The 20,353-nt window shown below is 43.8% G+C and overlaps 1 protein-coding gene across 4 annotated transcripts in view; it reads left to right on the top strand.

Annotated features, from left to right (window-relative positions):
• Nucleotides 1–20,353, top strand: part of arr (low-density lipoprotein receptor-related protein 6) — a 123,863-nt gene that overhangs the window by 41,532 nt on the left and 61,978 nt on the right. The window contains exons 1-2 of one of the 4 annotated variants that reach the window (XM_089559920.1): nt 1,549–1,808; nt 12,349–12,453. The exons of 1 other annotated variant lie outside the window; for it this stretch is intronic. In XM_089559920.1, coding sequence (XP_089416046.1) covers nt 1,745–1,808; nt 12,349–12,453 — 169 coding nt within the window. In that variant the 5' untranslated portion in view covers nt 1,549–1,744. Of the gene's footprint in view, nt 1–1,548; nt 1,809–12,348; nt 12,454–20,353 lie in introns of those variants that run through there. 2 more of the 4 variants (XM_089559924.1, XM_089559940.1) reach the window with 2 other exon arrangements.

Genomic DNA, 20,353 nt, shown 5'->3' with positions numbered 1-20,353 from the left:
GTGCAAGTTAGAGAACTCCAGGTGGTCGAAATTTCCGGTGCCCCTCACTACGGCGTCTCTCATAGCCCGAGTCGCTTTGGGTCGTTAAACCCCCATAAACCAAACCAAACATCCAACCACATTAGACCGAACACCCGAAGAGCCAGACATTCCGGAACATTTAATTAACAGTGTCGGCTGAAATCATGTAGTGTGGTGTTCTTGCCCAATGCAGCGGCTTCGTTTGCTGAAACAGGCTTGCTAAACAGGCTAAAGGCTAAACAGCTAGGTTTGTCGACGTTCCAGGTGACCTACTTCTCAAACTATGATGACACAGATGTTGCCGACACTGCTCGCAGGCTTCTCCGCAGTCTGCTTTCTACTCCAGTTCAGCTGGAGATGAACCGAAGGGAGCAAAAAGTCGCGAAGTTGTTGCGATTTATTTTTCAAAACGCAGCTGTTCCTTCCAATTTCGATACATTATGAATGCAAACCATTTCTGCATTGCGCTCTTATTAGTCAAACAAATTTGTTAGATAAGGCTGTAAAAGATAGATGTTGCCATGAGTAGCCTCAACACTGCATTTTCTGAATCTTTTAATCTCAACCTGCACGAACAGCCAGAAATCGACAGAGTGCTTATAAGGCGCCTGGGTGTGAGGCAGTGGTTTCCCTACACACCTCCTTGTTTTTCTAAAAGCACGCCCTTAATTAATTCTTAACGATTTTTTTTCCCCCACGATGGGGAATGGTTTAATAGCGCCGGAAGAAGGGCATGTACGCGAAGGGCCATATCGTCCATAGCAGGCCTGTGGTGGAAGAAACCACACAATAAAAAACAAAAAATTACTACCGCTTCTTTTTCATTCTTGCCCCCTCTCCACCTCAAACCTTATTTAAATTCCTGGGGAAACCCCGATGTGAGGTAAGTACGTGTTGCCACAGTTGTACTACAGTTACATGTAAAGTAGAAGTACGGAAGGAGGTTATTTACAAAGCTGGAAGAAGGAATTGCAAGCAAAATATGTTGGTGGGCGCTAAAAGAGAAATCCACTTTTACATATCGCCGCCGCCACTGGGAATGCATGGCCGCTGGGCCAAAGATACGAATATAATTTTAGAAAAGCCTTTTATAAGCAAGCACAATTTTTCGGAAATAAATCGGAAACCGGCGCACGGAATGAAGCTCCTTTCTCGCTTTCTTTGCCAAAATTGATTGTCTGTACAACATTTTATTCCTCGGAAAGAGCTTGGTCTGGCTTGGTGCTGAGAGACGATTTTCTTTCGAATAGTGATTTTGTATCTGGCGCCACTGATCGAAGAAAGTGACGTTTACTAGATCGAAACGCCTAAAAAATTAACTCGGCAAGCCTAATTCTACCAACGGCAGCAGGCTGTTATGAACTGCAAATAAGTGCTGTCTGAGCGGTTTGGTGGTGCGAAATGATTAAGATTTATTTTGCTTGCCTGTATCATAACTTGGCTTTACTTTTTTGCGCGCAAGCTGACTGCCCAACCGCATCGCAGCCCCTTCGAAACTTTGGCGCAGGAACACAGAACAAACTCGCGCGTCAGTCAAGTCGCCGAAAAAGTTGGCAGGCGCGTACGTCGCGATGGGCGATAGGAGGCGGTCCGTATCTCGACCCCGCTGCAAAAAGTAGTGATGGCCGCGTTGCTGCGGTGTTGTGTCGAGCGGCCGGCTTCACCAGGCTCGCTGGTGCGCGATCCATGAGGCATACACGGATACGTCGGCGCTGCTGGGAGAATGCGTTGCTGCTGGCACCTATGTGCCCTGTTCCTGTGGTTCACTGTGTCCTACGCGGCCCACGGTGAGTGCTGCCCACGACGCTAGCGGCCGGTCTCGAGCAGTACGTTGACGTTAGGCTTAGTGGGTCCCGTCGATGGGGCGCCGACCTTTGGCGTCGTCGTCGCGATCGCGCTCACTTTATCGATCGGATCGTCGTGCCGGCATTTTCGAATTTCCTTGCTAAGCGCGCGTCTCGCGATGCTCTGTTCGTTGCATGGGTCCCAGTGCGGCGTGTTTCCGTCAACACGGCCGACCGTGTATCCGTGGTCCGCGAAGGTGGCTGTAAGCTGTCAATTTGTGTGTGGTGCATCTCGAGTTCTGCATCGTTCCCTACTCGTTAATCTGCACTCGGCGGTGCCAGCTTTTATGAACACATCGTTGCTGTCAAATCGCACGCGGATGCGCCATCATGCTGACAGCTACCGCGCGTGAAAGCTACGAGGACGATGCTCGCCAACTCACTTGCGCAGAGGTAAACAATGCGATGAAGTTAAAGTAAAAAAGAAAAAAGCTGGCTCACTAAAATGAACATTTCTGTTACTTGTTGAGATCGGGCAACCTTATGCACTTCACGTCACGAGAAAATGATTATTTTGTAGAAGAAAAAGTTATTTGAAGGTAAACAGGTTGCGCGCTGTGACACATGTCAAACGTAAACTTCTGCGTGCGTTGCCTGCATCAAAACCTAGTCCAGACTTGGGAGTATCTTTTCGAGCAGTAATAAACAGCAAATTGCAGTTTGCATCATTCTTTCTTGCTTATTTAGTAATGTTTCCTAGTAACTGCAGTTCATATTTGAGATCGACTTAAGTGCTCTTCCAGCCAATTGCGAATCCGTGCTTTCGAGCACCGGTTATGTAGTGGGCGACGTAGTAGGACGCACGGCTTGCAAAGACAGAAAGTCAGGCGAGAGGTTACTTGTTCAGCCCGTTGCTATATTGCACAAAAGTAAAAAAAATACGCTATAAACAAGCACTGTTGACAACGAAACTCATAGCGGGATAATATTTATCTCGGGTCTTCCGACTTGAAACGGGCTCTGCAGACTCGCTCTGCTGCACCGAAACAGCGCCGTGGTTTTATATCGAACTCACGACCTCGCGATAAAAGCAGCACACCGTAACCACTGGCTCATAGCGGCCGGAGGGAACTGTTTTGCTGTTATTAATTTGTTGGGAGTGACGAAACGTTTTGAGGTTGCGGTTGCCGAGAGTCGGATGAAATGACGGGCGCTGTTGATCGGCCGGTATAACATGGCCGGTGATAATTGAATGTCGTTGAATCAATCAGGAATATTAATGTCAGGAATTGAATATCATTGGGAGAGGTTTTTATCGTGCGGTTGACTTGACTCACCTTTTGATGTTGGGCACAATGCGCCAACTCTCAGTGCACTCTTTGCAGGGTGCATGCGGGGGTAACATCCAAGGCTCAGTGTTAGGTAATTCTACTTGGTCTCATAATGAGTCAGCTAATGAGGTTCACATAGTCAAAGATACTTTTCAGAAAAGCGAGTCCTAGCGTGCAATTTTATTAGCGACTTAAGAAGAACACAGTTTATTTTATGTGTGCTCAAGAGTCCAAAGGCATTAGAGCCGAAGCTTCTGCAGGCGTACAAAAAAAAAAATTATTTTATGTTAAAACAGCAGTAAACATGTTTGCTTACACAGTATTAGCTTAGGCAGCCTTAGGTTGGTAGTTATGGTTGATGTTGGCCTGGGAAGGTGATATGCGCGGTATGAATAACTGGAAGAAAGCATTATTTCTCTAGGGTGGGATACCGGCCTTGCTTACAAGGCCTGGTCAGATAAAACAATGCTGGCTGGTGACCTGAATGAATTCAAGCTGTATACTGCATCTCTATGTGAATATTTCAATGGCCCATTTGTGCACTGGCTTTGTACACCCTTTGAAGTCCTGCAGTCTCGTTGCTAGCTTAATTACGTCAAAAAGCATGTTCATCGCACACCTTTGGAAACAGTGTGTTCAGGGGTAACATTTCCTATCGCGAAGTGCTCTGGTCCATTCAAAGTTGTCGAACATGTGCGCACCAAGTGCATGTGTACGTTGTTTGCATTTTGTTGTTCCTGGTGCGAGCACATGCTGGGCACACAGTAAGAATGTGTGTTGCCCATCCTCTGAATGTCGTTGCTGCAGCGCTTAGCGCTTTTTAGAGTGGTCTTTGGGTCCAAAAAGTTGTTACTCTTTTTCTATTGTTTCCTTCCTCATCAAAGGGTGACTGTTGGAAATTTTTCTTAAAACAATCTGCTTCTTTTTAATGCAGCTTTGCGATAGTTTGCTGCTAACTCATGCCAGAAGCAGGCAAAATTCTAATGCAGAAGTTTGTTTTGTGGAGAAGTCGTCCATAGACCCTGCAGTGCGGTTTGCAAACACGTGGTTACCCTGTATTTGTGGTTTTGCTAATCTTCTGTGTTGTTTTTTCTTTGATATGTGTACATATCTATGTATCTGCCTTTAGCATAGTATATAAGTGGCCAAGTTGACGTCTGGCATTTTAGCACTAATGATTACTTTTTATAAATATCCTTGGGTGACAACGCTTGGTGGTGTCAGACGTACCTTTGTGTGGTGGTGGCAGACGTAACCTTTGTGCTTGAAAAGTTTCTGAACCTGTCATACTTGGCAGCATGTTTTAGTATTGTTGCTGAATTTCTAAAAAATCAGTTTGCCAACTCTTGGTGGTGTACAGCAGTATATTGCATGCTTTGTCTAAATCATAAAGGAACGTGCGAAAACAGTGTTAGACTGGGTCAGTTGATTCACAGAACAGAGGTGCCATGCACATGTGTCACTGAGTACTCAGTGCTGTGTGCATGTAAAGGGGCGATGGAAAGAAACTGAGCAGAGCAGAGCCTAGCGCTCCATTGTTTGCATTTCTTTTCATCGCGCTTTTACATCAGTAGTAGCAAAAAGATGCTAGAGTCGTCCGTGATGCATTCTAGGATGACTGTAACATTTTTTTTTTTACCACCCAGGTAAAAGCACGATCAAAAGAAATTCGAACAGCAGAGCATCTAGGGGCTGCGTTGTTTGTGTTTCCTGCCATTGCAATAGTGCACCCCCCTCCATAAGCTTACGAAACGTGACATTTGTAAAAAAAATGTAATAAAAATTATTATAACATTATAATTACGTGGGCAGTTTGTTATGAGGTTCACACACTCAGAATCGGGCTGCTTATTATCTATTCCAGGCTGCATGCAGATGATAATGAAATTAAATTCCTTCATGAATATTACTCTTCATAGAATACAGGTGTGCGTATACACCGTAGTGCACGAATACGGGGCGACAGACAAGAAGAAAAGACAAGTGAAGCAACTTGGCGTTTGTTCTTGTCTTCTCGTTCTGCTGCGATGTATGTGCAAAACCAACTCTCCCAACTTGTTGTCATTCAATGCAGCTGTGCGTTCAGTATCTCTTCTGTAGCTTGCCTTGTCGCCCACAACACCTTTTGGAGCTCCAGATAAATTGGTAGAAGCAGGCAGTGCACACCATTCCTGCTTTTCCAAGGTGTTAGTGGTGAGAGAAAGGAATACAAACAAAAGAATATCCACATTTATGTCATTCGCTGTAGTTATAATAAAGTGTTGGAATGGCAGAAAACTCAGTCGCAAGCGGCAGTTTGCGAGAACAAAAAAAGAAAAGGCGAAGTGGGAAATGCTCGCTCAAAACTTTACGCACTTGAAACAGGTGAAAGTTATAAAAGACTGTCTGTGAGCACTAGTTGAAGTGTCATTAGTGCCTTTTTCACCCTCTTGATGCACGTTGGAAAGCCGTGTTTGATGCTGCTTCAGTTCTCGTGCACGTGCATTGTTGCACCCGGTTTGAAGGATGTCGGGCAGTGGATGCAATGCGCTGGGGCACGGCTGTGTGCAAAGAGCAGCTGCTCCTTTCTCTGTTGATTGATTGACTTGAAGATTTTTTTACTTGCCAAGACAACACATTGGCTGGTGGAGCATGTCGTTGTGGAGCGCTTCAGAAAATTTTCAACCACCTGGTTTTTTTTTTTTAATGCGCACTGACATATCAGCTCACAGATGCTTTGGCCTCTGCGATGACATTCCCTTTTTTTCCTGCCATCAAATTTCTACGGTCGTTCCTTGTTTCTTTCTACTTGTTTTATCCTTGAAGTTTGGCCGGACCAGGAAAAAACTGGGCTGACAGCCATAAGCATTTAGTATTTAATTTGACGGTCTTGCTGTGCCTTATCTGTTCCTGATTACTCCTGCATCATAAAGCCGTTCAGGCCAGAGCTACCCTAGGAAAACAATATAGTCTTCAAAGGTCTGTTTGCCTTGTGTGAGTTAAAACAAAAAGGTAATGACTGATTGCTGTCAGTGTCTGCGTGAGCTGCTTTGCATCTCAAAACTGTGCAGTCTTCATTGCCTCTACACTTCAAGTAACAGTTTGTCAAATGCATGCAATTCAGTCGAGACTGCAAGCTATGGATAAAATGTAATGGAATAAGCCAACTTCACTTTGATGAGGGTTTTGTGTGGCTGCATAGCAGGTTCGGCAGGGCATGTGTGAGTAATGCATAAGTATTCACTGATGAATTTGAAACTTTCATAAATCTGCAGAACCTGCCATGGTGACGCAGTAGCTGCGGCATTCAGCTGCTGAGCAAAAGTTTGTGGGAAATTTTAGGCCACAGTGGCTTTGTTTTGACTGAGCTAGAATGCTGAATCATCAGTGTACTAAGATTTCGGTGCATCGCATGTTGAAGAACCCGAGGCAGTTGAAACTGATTTCAGGCACTCGATTATGCTATGTCTCCGAGCCCATGGCATTATTTTAGCTTATAAAACTGCTTGGTTACCTTTTTTGTATGTATGTACTTTTTGTGCATGTGTAACTGTTTCTTCCGCTTGTATCTTTGAAATTAATAGCCATTTACTCTGACAAATTTATTTCCTTTCCAATTCGGGAAGAGGACTGTTCAGTGGAGCACCATTTTTTAAGTAGGGATTGCATGATATAATATGTGGTTGTCTTAAAGCAGCCAGACTACGCATTTATTTCAACAATGTCACTTATGAGCATTGAATCTTGTGGAGCACTGGGCTTTACCAAAGCTTGTGCCATCGATCGTCAGGTTTTGTTGCCTAAGGGGAACCTGTATCTGCATTCATGCAGCCAGGTGCTTGTTTTTAGCAGCAGGCTTTATTTGAGCTGTATATAAGGATGGGGGATGCTCATACTTTTCACCTGATAAGGAAAAAGCGAAAAAGTCAGGAGGCCGATTTTTCTGAAGGCAGCAATGCAAAACATTCAAAACTTGGTGCTCAAGAGCAGAGCTAGAGACACAACATGCTTGTCAGACTTAATGGCACATCGCAAGCACGTTCATTTTAGCCTGGCAGCAAGTTTTTTCGTTTGTATTGGCAGGGAATTTTAGTATTATGTACTGCACTGTTTCTATGGGACCACATTTGTCACGGTGCGGATTGATGGCAAATCCTGAATCGTCATAATTGCAACACTGAGATGGAGTCAGCAGTTGTGTCTAATGTCAGACGGTGGTAGGCTTGAAACAGTTTATTACAGGAGCAGGTTGATTGAATATAGGAAATTGTGATGATGAAACGGTTTAACTTCACAGGAGAGATCTCTTTTAGTCACTCTTTAGTCACAGGAGATATCTTTTAATTGCTTTATTTCTGTCATTAGACATGCAGGGTTTGTGCAGTGCGTCTCACTGTGGTGTCTGATTGGCTTATACCCGTGCCGCATGTACAAACTTAGTGCCATTAAGTGCTTACTGCCTGAAGTTTCAATGTCATTCGCATGATGCCACACGCATAAATTTAATGGCATTAGCCTAACTGCCATTCACAAACTACTCAGTTCACCACTGCTCATTTGCCCGAGTAATGCATACTGTCATCCCCATTTCACAAGCAGAAAAGCATGCAACTTTGCCAATAATAACTTCCTCTCCAGTCACTAATGGTTCATTCATAACTTCCAATCAGATCATTTCATTTTTTCATTTTCATTTATTGAAGCCTCTAGGGCCTGTGGGCATTACATTAGGCGGGGGCAAGAACAGTGTGTAACAACATATTGATACCAGCTCAAAAATAAAAAAAAGCAAAGGAACGAAACAAAGCAAAAAATCATGACAAGAGGCAAGATCAGATGATTTGATAAGGCCGAATACATTACATAAGACACAGATGACTCGCTAGTTTAGTGGGGAAAATTGCTTGATCTGTGCACCAAGCAATATTATCAGGGCATTCCATCGGGCTATTGCATCTGGGAAGAATGAATCATTCATCGCTGGCGTGCGGCCTTTCATGGGAGCTATGGGATGACTGCGGTTTAGGCGAGGGGATATTCTTGATGGCGGCTGCAGCAAAGGATGCCTGTCAATAGGGTGGTAGAAAAAGGAATGAAGGAGGGATAGGCGTGATACGTTGCAACGTGATTGGAGACTTGGGAGGGAAAGGGCTCGTTTTAGTGCAGTGACACCAGTATCACGCGAGTACTCTGACATGATAAACCGCCCAGCTTGGTTTTGAACGGCTTCTAATTCATTTGTAAGGTATGCTTGCGAAGGGTTTCTGATGGTGAGGCGCATTCAAACTGTCTGATAAGCCAATGATAAGTTGTCTGACGTATGTCTGATAAACCAGTTGTCTGATTTTAGGTTCTGTCGTAGATAACCAAGAGTGCATGAGGCCTGGGAGCATATTGAATTAATATGAGTGACCCATGATAAGGATGATGTCAGGTGAACGCCAAAGTATTAAGCATGAAATGCTTTTAGCTCCCGTTTCTGGCAGTGTGGTGACGTCACGCCGAGACCGAGAGCCAACATCCGGGCACTGTATTCCACACATCCGGGAGCTGAAACGAGAGCATCCAGGCACCGTGAGAGATTTAACGAGACTCATACGTGATCTGTTCGGGGCTTTGAGAGAGGGCCGCTTAGAGCAAGAGGGGAGCCCCAGGGCGAGAAGGGCTTTGGGCGGAAAAACTGCTTCCGCGCCGTCCCCAAGGATGGCGCCGCGGTCCCACACTCACACATGTACAAGACCGGCTGCTGGGCCTCCAGCTCATGACGTTCCCCCCGTTGGCAGGCAGATGTATACACGCTTGCAGAGTATTCGAACGCTTTGTATATACATTCTTGTCAGGCCTGCGTCTCGTTATGGTGGCATAGTCTCGTCGTATCCGCGTACACTTCTGCATCGTCTTGCATTTCATTGCCGCCACCGTCACAGCTGCTTAAGCCAAGCAATGGAGCCTGATGAAAGGAGAGATAGGGAGCGTCTTGCGGAAAGCGATCGCTTTGCGAGTGACACGGCACAGCAGAAGACTGCTCGCCCGTGCCGACAACGCCATGATCATGCTGCCACTCCCGAAAGCTACAAGGCCACCACGGTTTCGCGGCTGCCGACCTAAACCCGCACTATTGCAGGCGATCGCTTCGACGCAACAAGAAGAGTGTGGTGTGGTGTGGTGTGTTGAACACTAGACCCATTTCAAGATTTTGACTAGTACTATCTACAACCAATGTGTTATGCCCGTAAACATTTCATGCTTAGTCGAATGTTTTTTGGGGATCCCTCAAGGTGGAGTAGATTTGTAATAAGTGAGTAATTACTTATTGACATCCACCCGAGCACAGCCATACGGCTACAAAGGAAAGCTGTACAGCTTTCCTTTGTAGTCGTAGGGCTGCGCTCAGGTGGATGTCGATGAGTACATGCTTAATGCTTACTCTACTCTCGGTTACGGGAGAGGCAGAGATTTTTTGTAAGAGGAAGTTCGGGCAATGGGAGTTGAATTATTATCGTATGTGTGGTTAATAGAGGTTTGTTTACGAGAGTAGGACATGAGCTGGCATTTGCTTAAGTTAAGTGGAATGTGCCATTTTTCACACCTTGATGCAATTTCAAGAGAAGGCAAGCTTAGCAGGGGGCAGCAGAAAGTTAGGTGGGCGGATGAGATTAAGAAGTTTGCGGGGATACGGTGGCCGCAACTGGCGAAGGACAGGGTTAATTGGAGAGACATGGGAGAGGCCTTTGCCCTGCAGTGGGCATAGTCAGGCTGATGATGATGATGATGATGCAATTGTTCTTATATCATTTTGTAGCTTAATGGTGTCTTCAGGGGCATGGATGATGTTATAAACGACGCAGTCATCCGCAAAAAGTTGAAGTTTGGTTCTTGTGTTGGTTGAGAGATTATATATGTAGATTAAGAATAACAACGGTGATAATCCTGCGCCCTGAGGGACACCTGATGTGACGTCAGTATGCGATGAGCTGCAACAGTTGGTGAATGTAAATTGCACGTGCCCTTTCAGAAAGTGCTCGAGCCAGATGAGTACTGCTTGTGGGATTCCAAGTAAAGCAAGTTTGGCAAGCAGATGATGATGCGGAACTCGGTTGAAAGCCTTTGAAAAATCGAGAAATATGGTATCAATTTGTTAGTGACTGTCCCTATACTGAAGGATGTCGTGAGGCAATTCGGCATCTTTGCTGCATTTTCGATGCAAAAGGGGCCATTTTACCAGCACTTATGACAGATACTTTTGTGCTCTTTAGCACTGTTTATATTTAGGGTTGTTCGTTTTCAGGTAAAACCCGATTTTACCCGATTTTTGCACCGCGAACGTGTTCCTAAAACATTGGGTAAAACCCGATTTTTTCCGATTTCTGGAACAATTGTGCCCACGGAATTGCTGTGCCTCCAGTCTCAGACAAAGAAGAAAACCAGTTGACATTGTGGAAACTGGCAGCCGTACTCGATCCGTTCCAGAAGCGGCTGCTGAGTCAGTCGTTTGAGACTACCGACCTCTCTTTATTTCCGTGATGGACGATGTAGGCTCGCTTCGCGAGGAGTTTAACCAGTACTTGCTAGAAGCAAGCCCCACAAATGAAGGTGTTGAAGTGATGGACTATTGGAACGACGCAACTGTGCGTTACACAAGGCTAGCAAATGCAGCGTTGTCATTGTTGTGCCTAGCTAATGGCGGCTGTGACGTTGAGCGAACGTTCTCTCAGCTTAGGTACCTGCAGAGACCAGACAGGTCTCGGATGGAAACCGAGATGTTGCGCATGCAGATGATTATGTATGTTAATAAGGACGTGTAGAACGTCGATGACCAGCCCTCGAGAATAAAATGTTTCTTTTCTCAAAACTGACCGTTGCCTCTCACTGCGAGTAATAATTAATTATCAAAGAAACGCCAAATTTTGCAATACTTTCTTGAAAGCAGCCCAAAATATAGCCCTAATTGTTACCCACCGGTAAGAGCAACTGGAATAAATTATTAGTTTGCAAATTTAACCCGATAAAACTCAAATTTCGAAGATTTTTTCCAAAAAACCCGATTTCTCCCCTGTTATCAAGCCAAAAAATAACGCCCGATTTTTACCCCCTGAATTTGAAAAAATATCCCGAAACCGAATAACCCTATCTATATTCAGGTGAAATTTTGACTGCCTTGCAGGCTTATTGTCATCATAAGATTCGAATAATGCCATTAAATGTAGACATATAGCACCAACTTCAGTCTGAAAATTAGGGCATTAACAAACTGAAGGCCTGAAGCATTTACTGTGATTTCTTGTGTTCCTGTGGCACGGGTAATAGGTGTTTGGCTTCTTAAGCCCAAGGCATCCCAGCCAGAGGAGCTGCATTTTAAAAAGAGCGAAGTGCTGAACTGCCTGTGTGCTGTGCGATGTCAGAGCACAAGAGCCCTAGGTGGCCGCGACTAATCTGGAGCCCTCCACTATGGTGTCTCTCATAGCACAGATGCAACTTTGGGACGTTAAACCCCATGGCTAATAGTAATGCTAGGTTGCAGGAAAGTTTCCATGAAGTTCCCGCACTGAACACTTCAATAGGCTGACTCATCTGACTCTTGGGTTCCTTGAATACTTCTGTGCGGTGTCCTGTGATTTGTTCAAATACAATGCTGTTGCCAGTAACACTGTCAAAATGGTCAGGCACCCTTTGGGGTGGCTGGTTTACAAACACGTGCGCACGCACATGTGGTTTGAAAGAAACTCAGTTTTTCTTGAAATTGTTTGTCAAACAAGCCTGCATGTTCCCACCACAATCTGTTTTTACTTAGAATAAGCAGAACTCTTCAAGGGGCAGTTCTACTCTTTTTCCTTGGTTTCACCATTTTAATCAGCTTGGGTCAGCCCTGTTAGTACCCGTCCCAAATAAACTTGGTGCTGCTTCATAGTGTCGCCCTTTTCGGACATGTTGTTTGCTTACAGTTATTTGTTTCTTAGTTCACTTGAGTCTTGTATTATGATGTGCAGCTGAAGTAGTACTATACAATTACCTAAGTTGTTTTCATTAACTCTTTCTAACTGCACCTGTTCAAATTGATCGTATTGATTGATGGCACAAAATTACCCATGGGACATAATTGGGCCATTTTTTAGCAGTAGCGCCGCCCCCAGTGCGTTGCAAAAAGAAACTGTGCCTCAGTTTATTATTTGATATTTTTGTCACCCTGCTTTTTTCGAACATTTTTGAACTTCCCGTGAAACGTCTCAACGCAGAGCGATCACAACGAGCGTGGAATCCAAGATGGCGTCCTTTTCTTGCACATACCCTGCTCAACAATGGCACTGTTCTCGTGATCCCACAGCATCAACACTCGACAGGTGCTTCTTCATAAATTTCATTTTCGCCATCGCTGAGATTTGCTGCTTTTCAAGCTTCTGTGAAAGTACCGGACATGTCCTAAAGGATTCTTTGCCAGTAGCCTTGAAGCAGATCGAGTTTTCATAAAAATGTCATGGGCATGTGTAAAGCGCTTCCAAAAGCAATGATTTTTTTTTTTTTTTACTGATCAGAAGGTTAGCTTGTAGAGTTCTGGAACTTTTAATGCTCATTTCTGAAGTAGTAAGTAGTACATAAAACATGTATGCAAATGTTTTTTGTTCTCCTTTTTTTTCCCGATTGAATATATTAATTTTTGTGTGATCGACTCACTTTTTCCATTCAAATATTTTTTCCCTTCAGAAGCAATATGCAACCTGTTTTTTCCTTTACGTAATTAAAAAGAGGTGTCAATTAGCTACACCCTGATAAGTAATGAAGCAAAACTTTTGATTTCATGGCTGAGTAATTTTCTTATGAGCACTGCCTGAAATTGCCTGTTTTCCTGGAGTAAGGAAAGAGTTAAATTAGTACAAACAAGGTCTTGAAGTAGTTAATAACGCTCGCTTTATTACTATTTCAAACATTGTAGATACACTTTTTGCATCCCTTATGTTTTTATCTTTTGATTGCCTTTGCTGTAATAAATGAATACATTTTTGTAACATGCAGGATTGAAAGAGAGCAAATGACATTTCAATTCAATTCAAGGTTTATTTGGTTCCTTGTGCAGTACAAAAGGGCAGTAGAACTGTTTGGACCCTTAGCCAATGGCTAGTAAGTGGGTCCAAGTCAAGTGTGCAATTAAACAGGCATTGTATACATAAGGATACAAACCAAAATGTTCAGTAAGAGGAAGCAGAAGCAGTATTTACAACGGATACTGTATTGCATACATCAATACAGTATAAGTATAGCACTATACCGGGTGTCCCAGCTAAATGTAACCAAACTTATAAAAAATGCGAAGTGTCCTAGTCCAGTGAAACCAACTGAGGGGTGTTCATAGTCGCGTGGCCTAGTCTTGAGTATTTTTTCGCTCTTCAAAGTTCATTAATTAGTTATGTTTAATTAGCTAACTTTTTAATTATTGACTTCAGGAAGAAAGTGTCAATGAAAATGTTTTAGATCGCCTCGAAAAACAGCTAGTAGTGCTGTTTCCGTCAAGTTACGATTTACGTAGCTTCATTTATTGGCCTTAAAAGAAAGTTGTCACGTGACCAGCTGCTCGCTCACTTCTCCGCCCCAATGTGCACCCAAAGTCTCATCGAGGAGAGGACTTCAGAAAAAATGGATTTTATTCTTTAAGGCGCGTCTTGGGACATTGAAGTGGCACAGTTGTCATGTGGAAGCTTTTTCGTATTGTGCGGGTTACGGTTAAAGCCCGGTAAAAAAACTACTTTACGTAATTATTACTTTGCTGCAAATTTCTCAGTAAGCTGTTTCTCAAAGCGATGTACAACTTTTCCATTGACACTTTGTTCCTCAAGTCAATAATTAAAAAGTTAGTTAATTAAGCTTAACTAATTAGTCAACCTTGAAGAACAAAAAAAATACTGCAGACTAGGTCACTTGACTCTAAACAACCCTCATTTGGTTTCAGACGGCTAAGGCATCCCGTGTTTTTTAAAAGCTTGGTTACATTTAGCTGGGACACCTGGTATATAAATGGGAAATACAACTTAATAACAGCACTATATTACTTGGGAAATGCACCTTATAATTCAAAACACTAATCCAAGATGTTATAATTCTTAAACATGAGAAATCAAGGACGTAAAATGTTTCCTCTCTAGTGCGGAAAAATTGTGTGCACTTTTCGCTTCCAACGGAAAGCTATTCCATATTTTTGTGCCCCTAAATTGAAGTTGCTGGTCCCCATACGCATTTTTTGTTGGGGGAACGTTGAAGTTATGTGCCAATTTTTTTCACAGAGTATGTCGAAAGGCAATGCCTGTAATCCATGAAACGGCACCTTGCTTGCATGGTCATAACTGTAGTTTGTAATTACTCGCAAAGCTCGTTTTTGTAGCTGCCTTAGTATTTGAAGATATGTCATGTATGTCCATCCCCAAGAGTCTATACAATAGATAAGTTGTTTCAAATAAATGCAAAATGTAACATTCTTAACACCTTATCTTAGAAATAATTTCTTTCTTGTAGTAGTATATGACAGCCAGATGATTGCTTTGCGCAGACTGATTTGATGCGCGCTTGCCAATTCAAACCGTTATCTATTATTGTGCCAAGGTACTTAATAATCCAATCCTTTCAAGTTCGCAGTTGTTCATTTTAATATTTTAGGTGATTGATCTATCCTGGGAGTGGATTGCCATGTATTTGGTTTTTTGCACATTCACAGTTAATTTATTTTGCATGAACCAGCGAGAGATGTTAGATAGTTCTGCATTGGCTTTTGGCCTCAATTTCTTCCATATCGTCTCTTGTGACTACGAGAGCTGTGTTGTCTGTGTACATGACTATATCTGGTATCTCATTCACTTCAAATGACGGCAAGTTTTCTAGTGTGACAGGGGTGTCACAATTACTTCCAGCAGAAAAATTTTACTTCGCAACTTATGCACAATGGCTAACCACTATTTTCTCCACAATGGGGTCATGGAGCGGTTTTGGTTAGTAGTATAAAATTTTACCCGGCAGTGAAACAAGTCCAGTGGAAGCTAAGCACAATAGGAGATATTTTTATGGCATTAATCATCAATAAATAATTATGAAGAGCCAGTACATGTTTCAAACAGTGTAAAAAAGTTGCTTTCAGATAGTGTTTACTGAATGGTACCAAAGTGTACTTTCTTTACACCTTTAGCAATTTCAGGAAAATGCACGCTTCAAGTAGCTGCTGTAATATTTGCATTCTCTAAGTGTTGAGAGGTATGATAGCCTCTTGTACTTTTTGTGGACATCACAGTGATGTGCGAGATAGCATTGTTGAAGCTGTCTACAACCACTGGAAAATAAGTTTGGTCCTTTGTCTTCTGGTGTCACTCATAACGCGGTCTGACATTGTGGTAACTGAGTGGTTTTAACATTCTGCTGCTCAGCATGAAACGTGTTCAGTGTAGCTAGCGTAACATTTGGGGTGGGGGGGGGGGGGGGCAAAGTGCTCGTGGTATCAGGGCTTTAGTGGCTGCTAAAAACATTGGCTTCTGGAGATCAGTCTGGTGTATGTTTCTGTGGCATGTCTCCTAGGTCATGTAGTTTCGTCTTTCCCATATCCATCCAGTTAACCCTGTCCTCTACCAGCTCTGGCCACCCTATCCCTGCAAACTTCCTAATCTCATCCGCCCACCTAACCTTCTGCCGCCCCCTGCTGCGCTTGCCTTCTCTTGGAATCCAGTCCTTTGCCCTTAACAACCATCAGTTATCTTGCCTTCAGATTACTTGTCCTGTCTGTGCCCACTGTTTCCTTTTGATTTCAACTAGGATATCATTTACTCATACTTGTTCCATGATCTGCACTGCTCTCTTTCTGTTACACTGTCATATTAGTTTCCATAGCTCACTGCACTGTTTTCAGGAGGGGGAAAGAACTTTTATTGTCCAACAGAACATCCCCCTCGACTCTAGGCCAAGGGTGGGGGGGGGGGGAACAGCTCTCTTATGCGGCAGCTGTGGGCTTTGATCCCCACTGCCATCGAATACCCACCAGTGGTGCAATGGGTGCAAGCTTTCCTCTGGCCTGGTGCTTGGTTCCTTCGGGTTTAAACACTTGAAACTTCCTTGACCCTACCCTGTGTAGATGAAGTATATACCTTGTGCCGTGGCACTCTTTGGCCACACATGCCCTTGCAACATAAAAATCCACTATCATCATCATCACCCACATTTTCACAGGCTGGAAAAGGTTAAAAAAAAAGTTTTTGCTGCCTTAAACTAATTTTGAAAATAAACTGTGGGGCATCAGCCCAGTTTTTTGGCCGTGGACATTCAGTGTGAAGCGGTAATCATGGAGTCCTTTTCAGTGTACTTCATTAAAACTTCGTTTTGGACGCGTTGGTGCATAATGATTTAGTACAAAGTTATAGCACAAACATAGACAACCACAGGGTGAAAGCACCAGGGTGTCCCGGCACCCACTGTAGCAGAGGTTAATGCTTGTGTATGCTGTCTCCTTGTGGTTGTCTGTGTTTGTGTCATAACTTTGCACTTTTCAATGTACACGTCCCGAGTTTGGATCAAATGTTGGGGAAATTTTTGAATGCGGTTTTCTCGGTAATAAGTACATCTTCTGCTTCCAGACAAACATAAACATACCCAGAAAAAGGAACAGAATTGACTTTTGCTTTGAACAGAAGTTGCATGGAGTTGGTCCTAGTGTCCCTGTGACCATTAAGGTTTTTCCGGGGTCTCACCCAACATGATCTATTGCTGGTTGTCGTTCCATGGAGTTATGAAGTCGGCACTCCGATGGTCATGCCCGTAGTGAAATAGTTAACCTCTGAGTTCCACAGGTTACACTGCTCTAATGCAGCCATAAACCCGTGAGTGCAGCTTGGATTCAAGAAAGCTGGTGATGCTGGTGTTGGGCACAGTGCCTGAAGCATAACAGTTGTTCTTGGGCATTCCAATGGGAATATGATTAACTCTTTCGCTACCGCGGAAAAATGCACAATTTGGAGTGTACTGAAAGAAATATTTTTTTCACAAGAACTGATACACCCAGCACATATTGCAATGCATGAAATTGTAGCTTATTAGTTACACTTCTGAATGAAACAAACAGCAGAGCTGTGTGTGCAAAAGTAAATGAACATTTACTTGTGAAATTTGCTAAAAATACAAAAAAAGTATATAGCAAAAACAAAAATTACCGGCTGCACTAAGCCCCAACTTGATTAGAGGAAAACTGGAATATACAAACTGTTGCACATGTTTATAGCTGTCATTATTCACAGTTTCAGCTATGAGAAAAATTTACTGCACTTTCCATGGCTTGTCAAGTCAGGGGTCATGACTGTGGTGCCACTGTGAAGAGCAATCAGGGGTGAAGATGTGAAGCAGAGGTAGACTGACAAGTGCTTCACATAAGGTTTTATCTTTGTTCCTCCCTTGTTCTCTGATAGCTGAGCTTGCAGTTTCTTCTTTTTTTTCATTCTTTTCGGTTGGTGTTGAATGGATTCTATGGGAGGATTGGGGGCGTGGACTTCTTTTCCCTCATCATACCCGAAGATTTCTTGAATGAGCTGCTCCCTGAAAGCCAGCTGATAAAATTTGGCATTTTAGGCAAGCTCTAAAACATCAGGATCCATGAAATAAGTTTTATCGATGTGGTTCAAAAGCCAGGACACTTTCCAAGTCTTGCCAATAGAAGCTGCCGCCACTGAATCATCCGGGTCCGTTACGTGCAAACAAACAAACAAACAAAAAAGCGAAAAACCAATTTTGAGAAATGATTTTTGATGGCAGAGGGCCAGAATAGATTATTTTGGTATTTCAGTAGAGATACAGTTGTGGCAGGTCAACAATTCCAATGTATATGATGATTCCAATGAACATCAGAATATCCAACAGATTCACGTCTTCCCATGAGCCGTCACGCCGAATTTGCTGAAAATCTTCATCCATGCATACTTATTGATGTTTCCGCACACGGTCTTCATCATTTTCGCCGTGAAGAGCATAAAAAAAAAGTCGAAAAGTCGAGCGAATCTCCGAGCGCCGCTCCGCAGCGATGTGCCGATATGGACACCTAGCTGTCGTCTTGGTTGAAAAACGCGACGCGACCTTGAGCATTTGGCAAACTGTCTTCGCCATACGTTGTCAAGACCTTGAAGCACAAAAATAAACCACTGTCATCAATTACAAACCGTATGCACCGCAGAAAACACACAGCGAACGAAAACAGAACTTACATGCAAGTACGCGCTGACGTTCCAGGCGCCCGAGGTGAAGTCTCGCTGTCGAAACCGAAATCCGACATTTGTACATTGTTGCCCGACTAATAACCACTGCTTTCGTAGCAAAAAACGAAACCGAAACCGGCCGACGTGCTCGGTGTTAGCTTTCGAGGAGCGAGCAGCGATGCGGACGCCATTTTCTCCGGCTGACGCTGCTGCGGCCGTTCAAAGTTTTATTTTTCACGGCGCCCCCTCATGTGAAAACACTAAAACCAAGGCTGCAATCGAAAGAGCAGTGGTTGAGCTCGCTAACTAGATGGCGTAGCACGTTCACGACGCTCCAAAATGAGCTTTTTTGAGCGGGCGATTTGAATCGATCATATGCGAACGATGGCCTATGGCGCGGTAGTGAAAGAGTTGAAGAGTAAAGTTGGCCTAGTTGGTGGTTTTGATCCACAGACTGTGACACATTACTAGCGGTAAAGTACACACAAAGGACAGAGAGCAGAAACACACAGGGTAGATGCTAGCGTCTGTCCTGTGTTCTTCTGCTCTCTGTCCTTTGTGTGTACTTTAATGCTAGTAATATGTCACAGTCTGTGGTTCCAATGGGAATGATGACAGTGGGGGTGGTGAGCATGCTATGAACAGTGGCGATTAGTGATAGCTGCTCTGAAGCTCTTAGCTGGCTAATTTCTGCTCCCAGCTATGGAGCAGTCTATGATGGTGTGCATGTCAGACTGGATATCTCCATAATTGCTTAATAGACATGATTTCCTGAGATGTCCCACTGCATCATTCAAAGATGGGTTGTTGAAAGCGTGTGCTTAGTGGCGGCAACACCGACGGGCACTGACAGCTGTCCACCAGCTTCCACACATTGAGATATACAACCCCGTTGGTAATGATGAGGCTTTAACGGGAGGCGCTTGGACCTGCTAAGAAATTTGAAAGTTCAAGATCACATGAATAGTGTTTTAGTGACACCGTGTGCTCAGTGGGTGGTTCTTCGAATGCACCTCTGAAATCGGCTCACTGCTACGAAATCACAGCCTGGTTTAGAACTGCACCACAGTGCACTTCACAATGAAGTCAAGGTGGGAGGCCAAGGTCCATTGCTAATGTGTGGGCTTTTTAACTGCTGAATGATCAGGCATCACTGACTTGCGCAGAAGTTTTTTGGATGAGTACTTTTAATACTGATATTAATGCTTAAGGTAATTCTGCCGTGTCAGTAATTTGGTAATCGTTACCTCATGGCTGTTACTGACTATTTCACCCTGTGGGTAATGTGGCCAATTCAAGAGCTCTGCCCCAACTCTATGGCCTACTCTGTGTGGCTTAATTACATGACTTGCAGGCTCCTTTTTGCCTTAATCCATGAAATGAATAACTTTTTCATTTCTTGTTATGAAGTGAACAGTGTAATCTGAGACGCACACACACAGTAGGCTGTGTTCGTTCTCATTCTTTATCCCACTGTGTGTATGTCTTCATTGTGCTGTTCACTTCATGATGCTTCATGACCACTTAGCCCGCCGAAATGTCTTAGTGCCATTCTTTTCTTGTTAGGCTTAGTGTTAACAACTCGAGATGAAATAGCAGAGAGCTTATAGAGGGTCCCTATTATTAACGCAATAGCGTTAAAGGCCCCATTCACTGGAAAATCTGGTGTCGGCGTTGTGAGCGAAAAAATCACGGGTATGGCTCGGCAGGTGGGCCTTCTGGGTCATGTGACCTTGCAAAATCATCATAACCTGCTTACCGGATTGTGAGCAAACTGCCCACCGTGGCAGGTGGCAGTTAAGTTAATGACTGGTCGCTCGGGAAGAGCAACCTGGGCAGCACAAGACCTACCGCTGGGAGCACCTGCCATCGCAGGGCAGTGGCGCATCGCTTAGCCACTGCACCATTGCTCCGGGAGGGGTGTGAGGACTCCCGGGGATCTATGAATGCAAAGTACAGAATGACCTTCTGCGTATATGACTATTAACCCATTGTGCTATTATGGCATACCTTTAAGGTGAAGCTAAGTGTCCCCTAC

Source organism: Amblyomma mixtum, chromosome 1 (assembly GCF_055824585.1).
Source record: "Amblyomma mixtum isolate Tamu chromosome 1, ASM5582458v1, whole genome shotgun sequence".
NCBI classification, from domain to species: domain Eukaryota; kingdom Metazoa; phylum Arthropoda; class Arachnida; order Ixodida; family Ixodidae; genus Amblyomma; species Amblyomma mixtum.
Note: the sequence above shows the minus strand (reverse complement) of the source record. Positions and strands in the feature narration are given on the sequence as shown.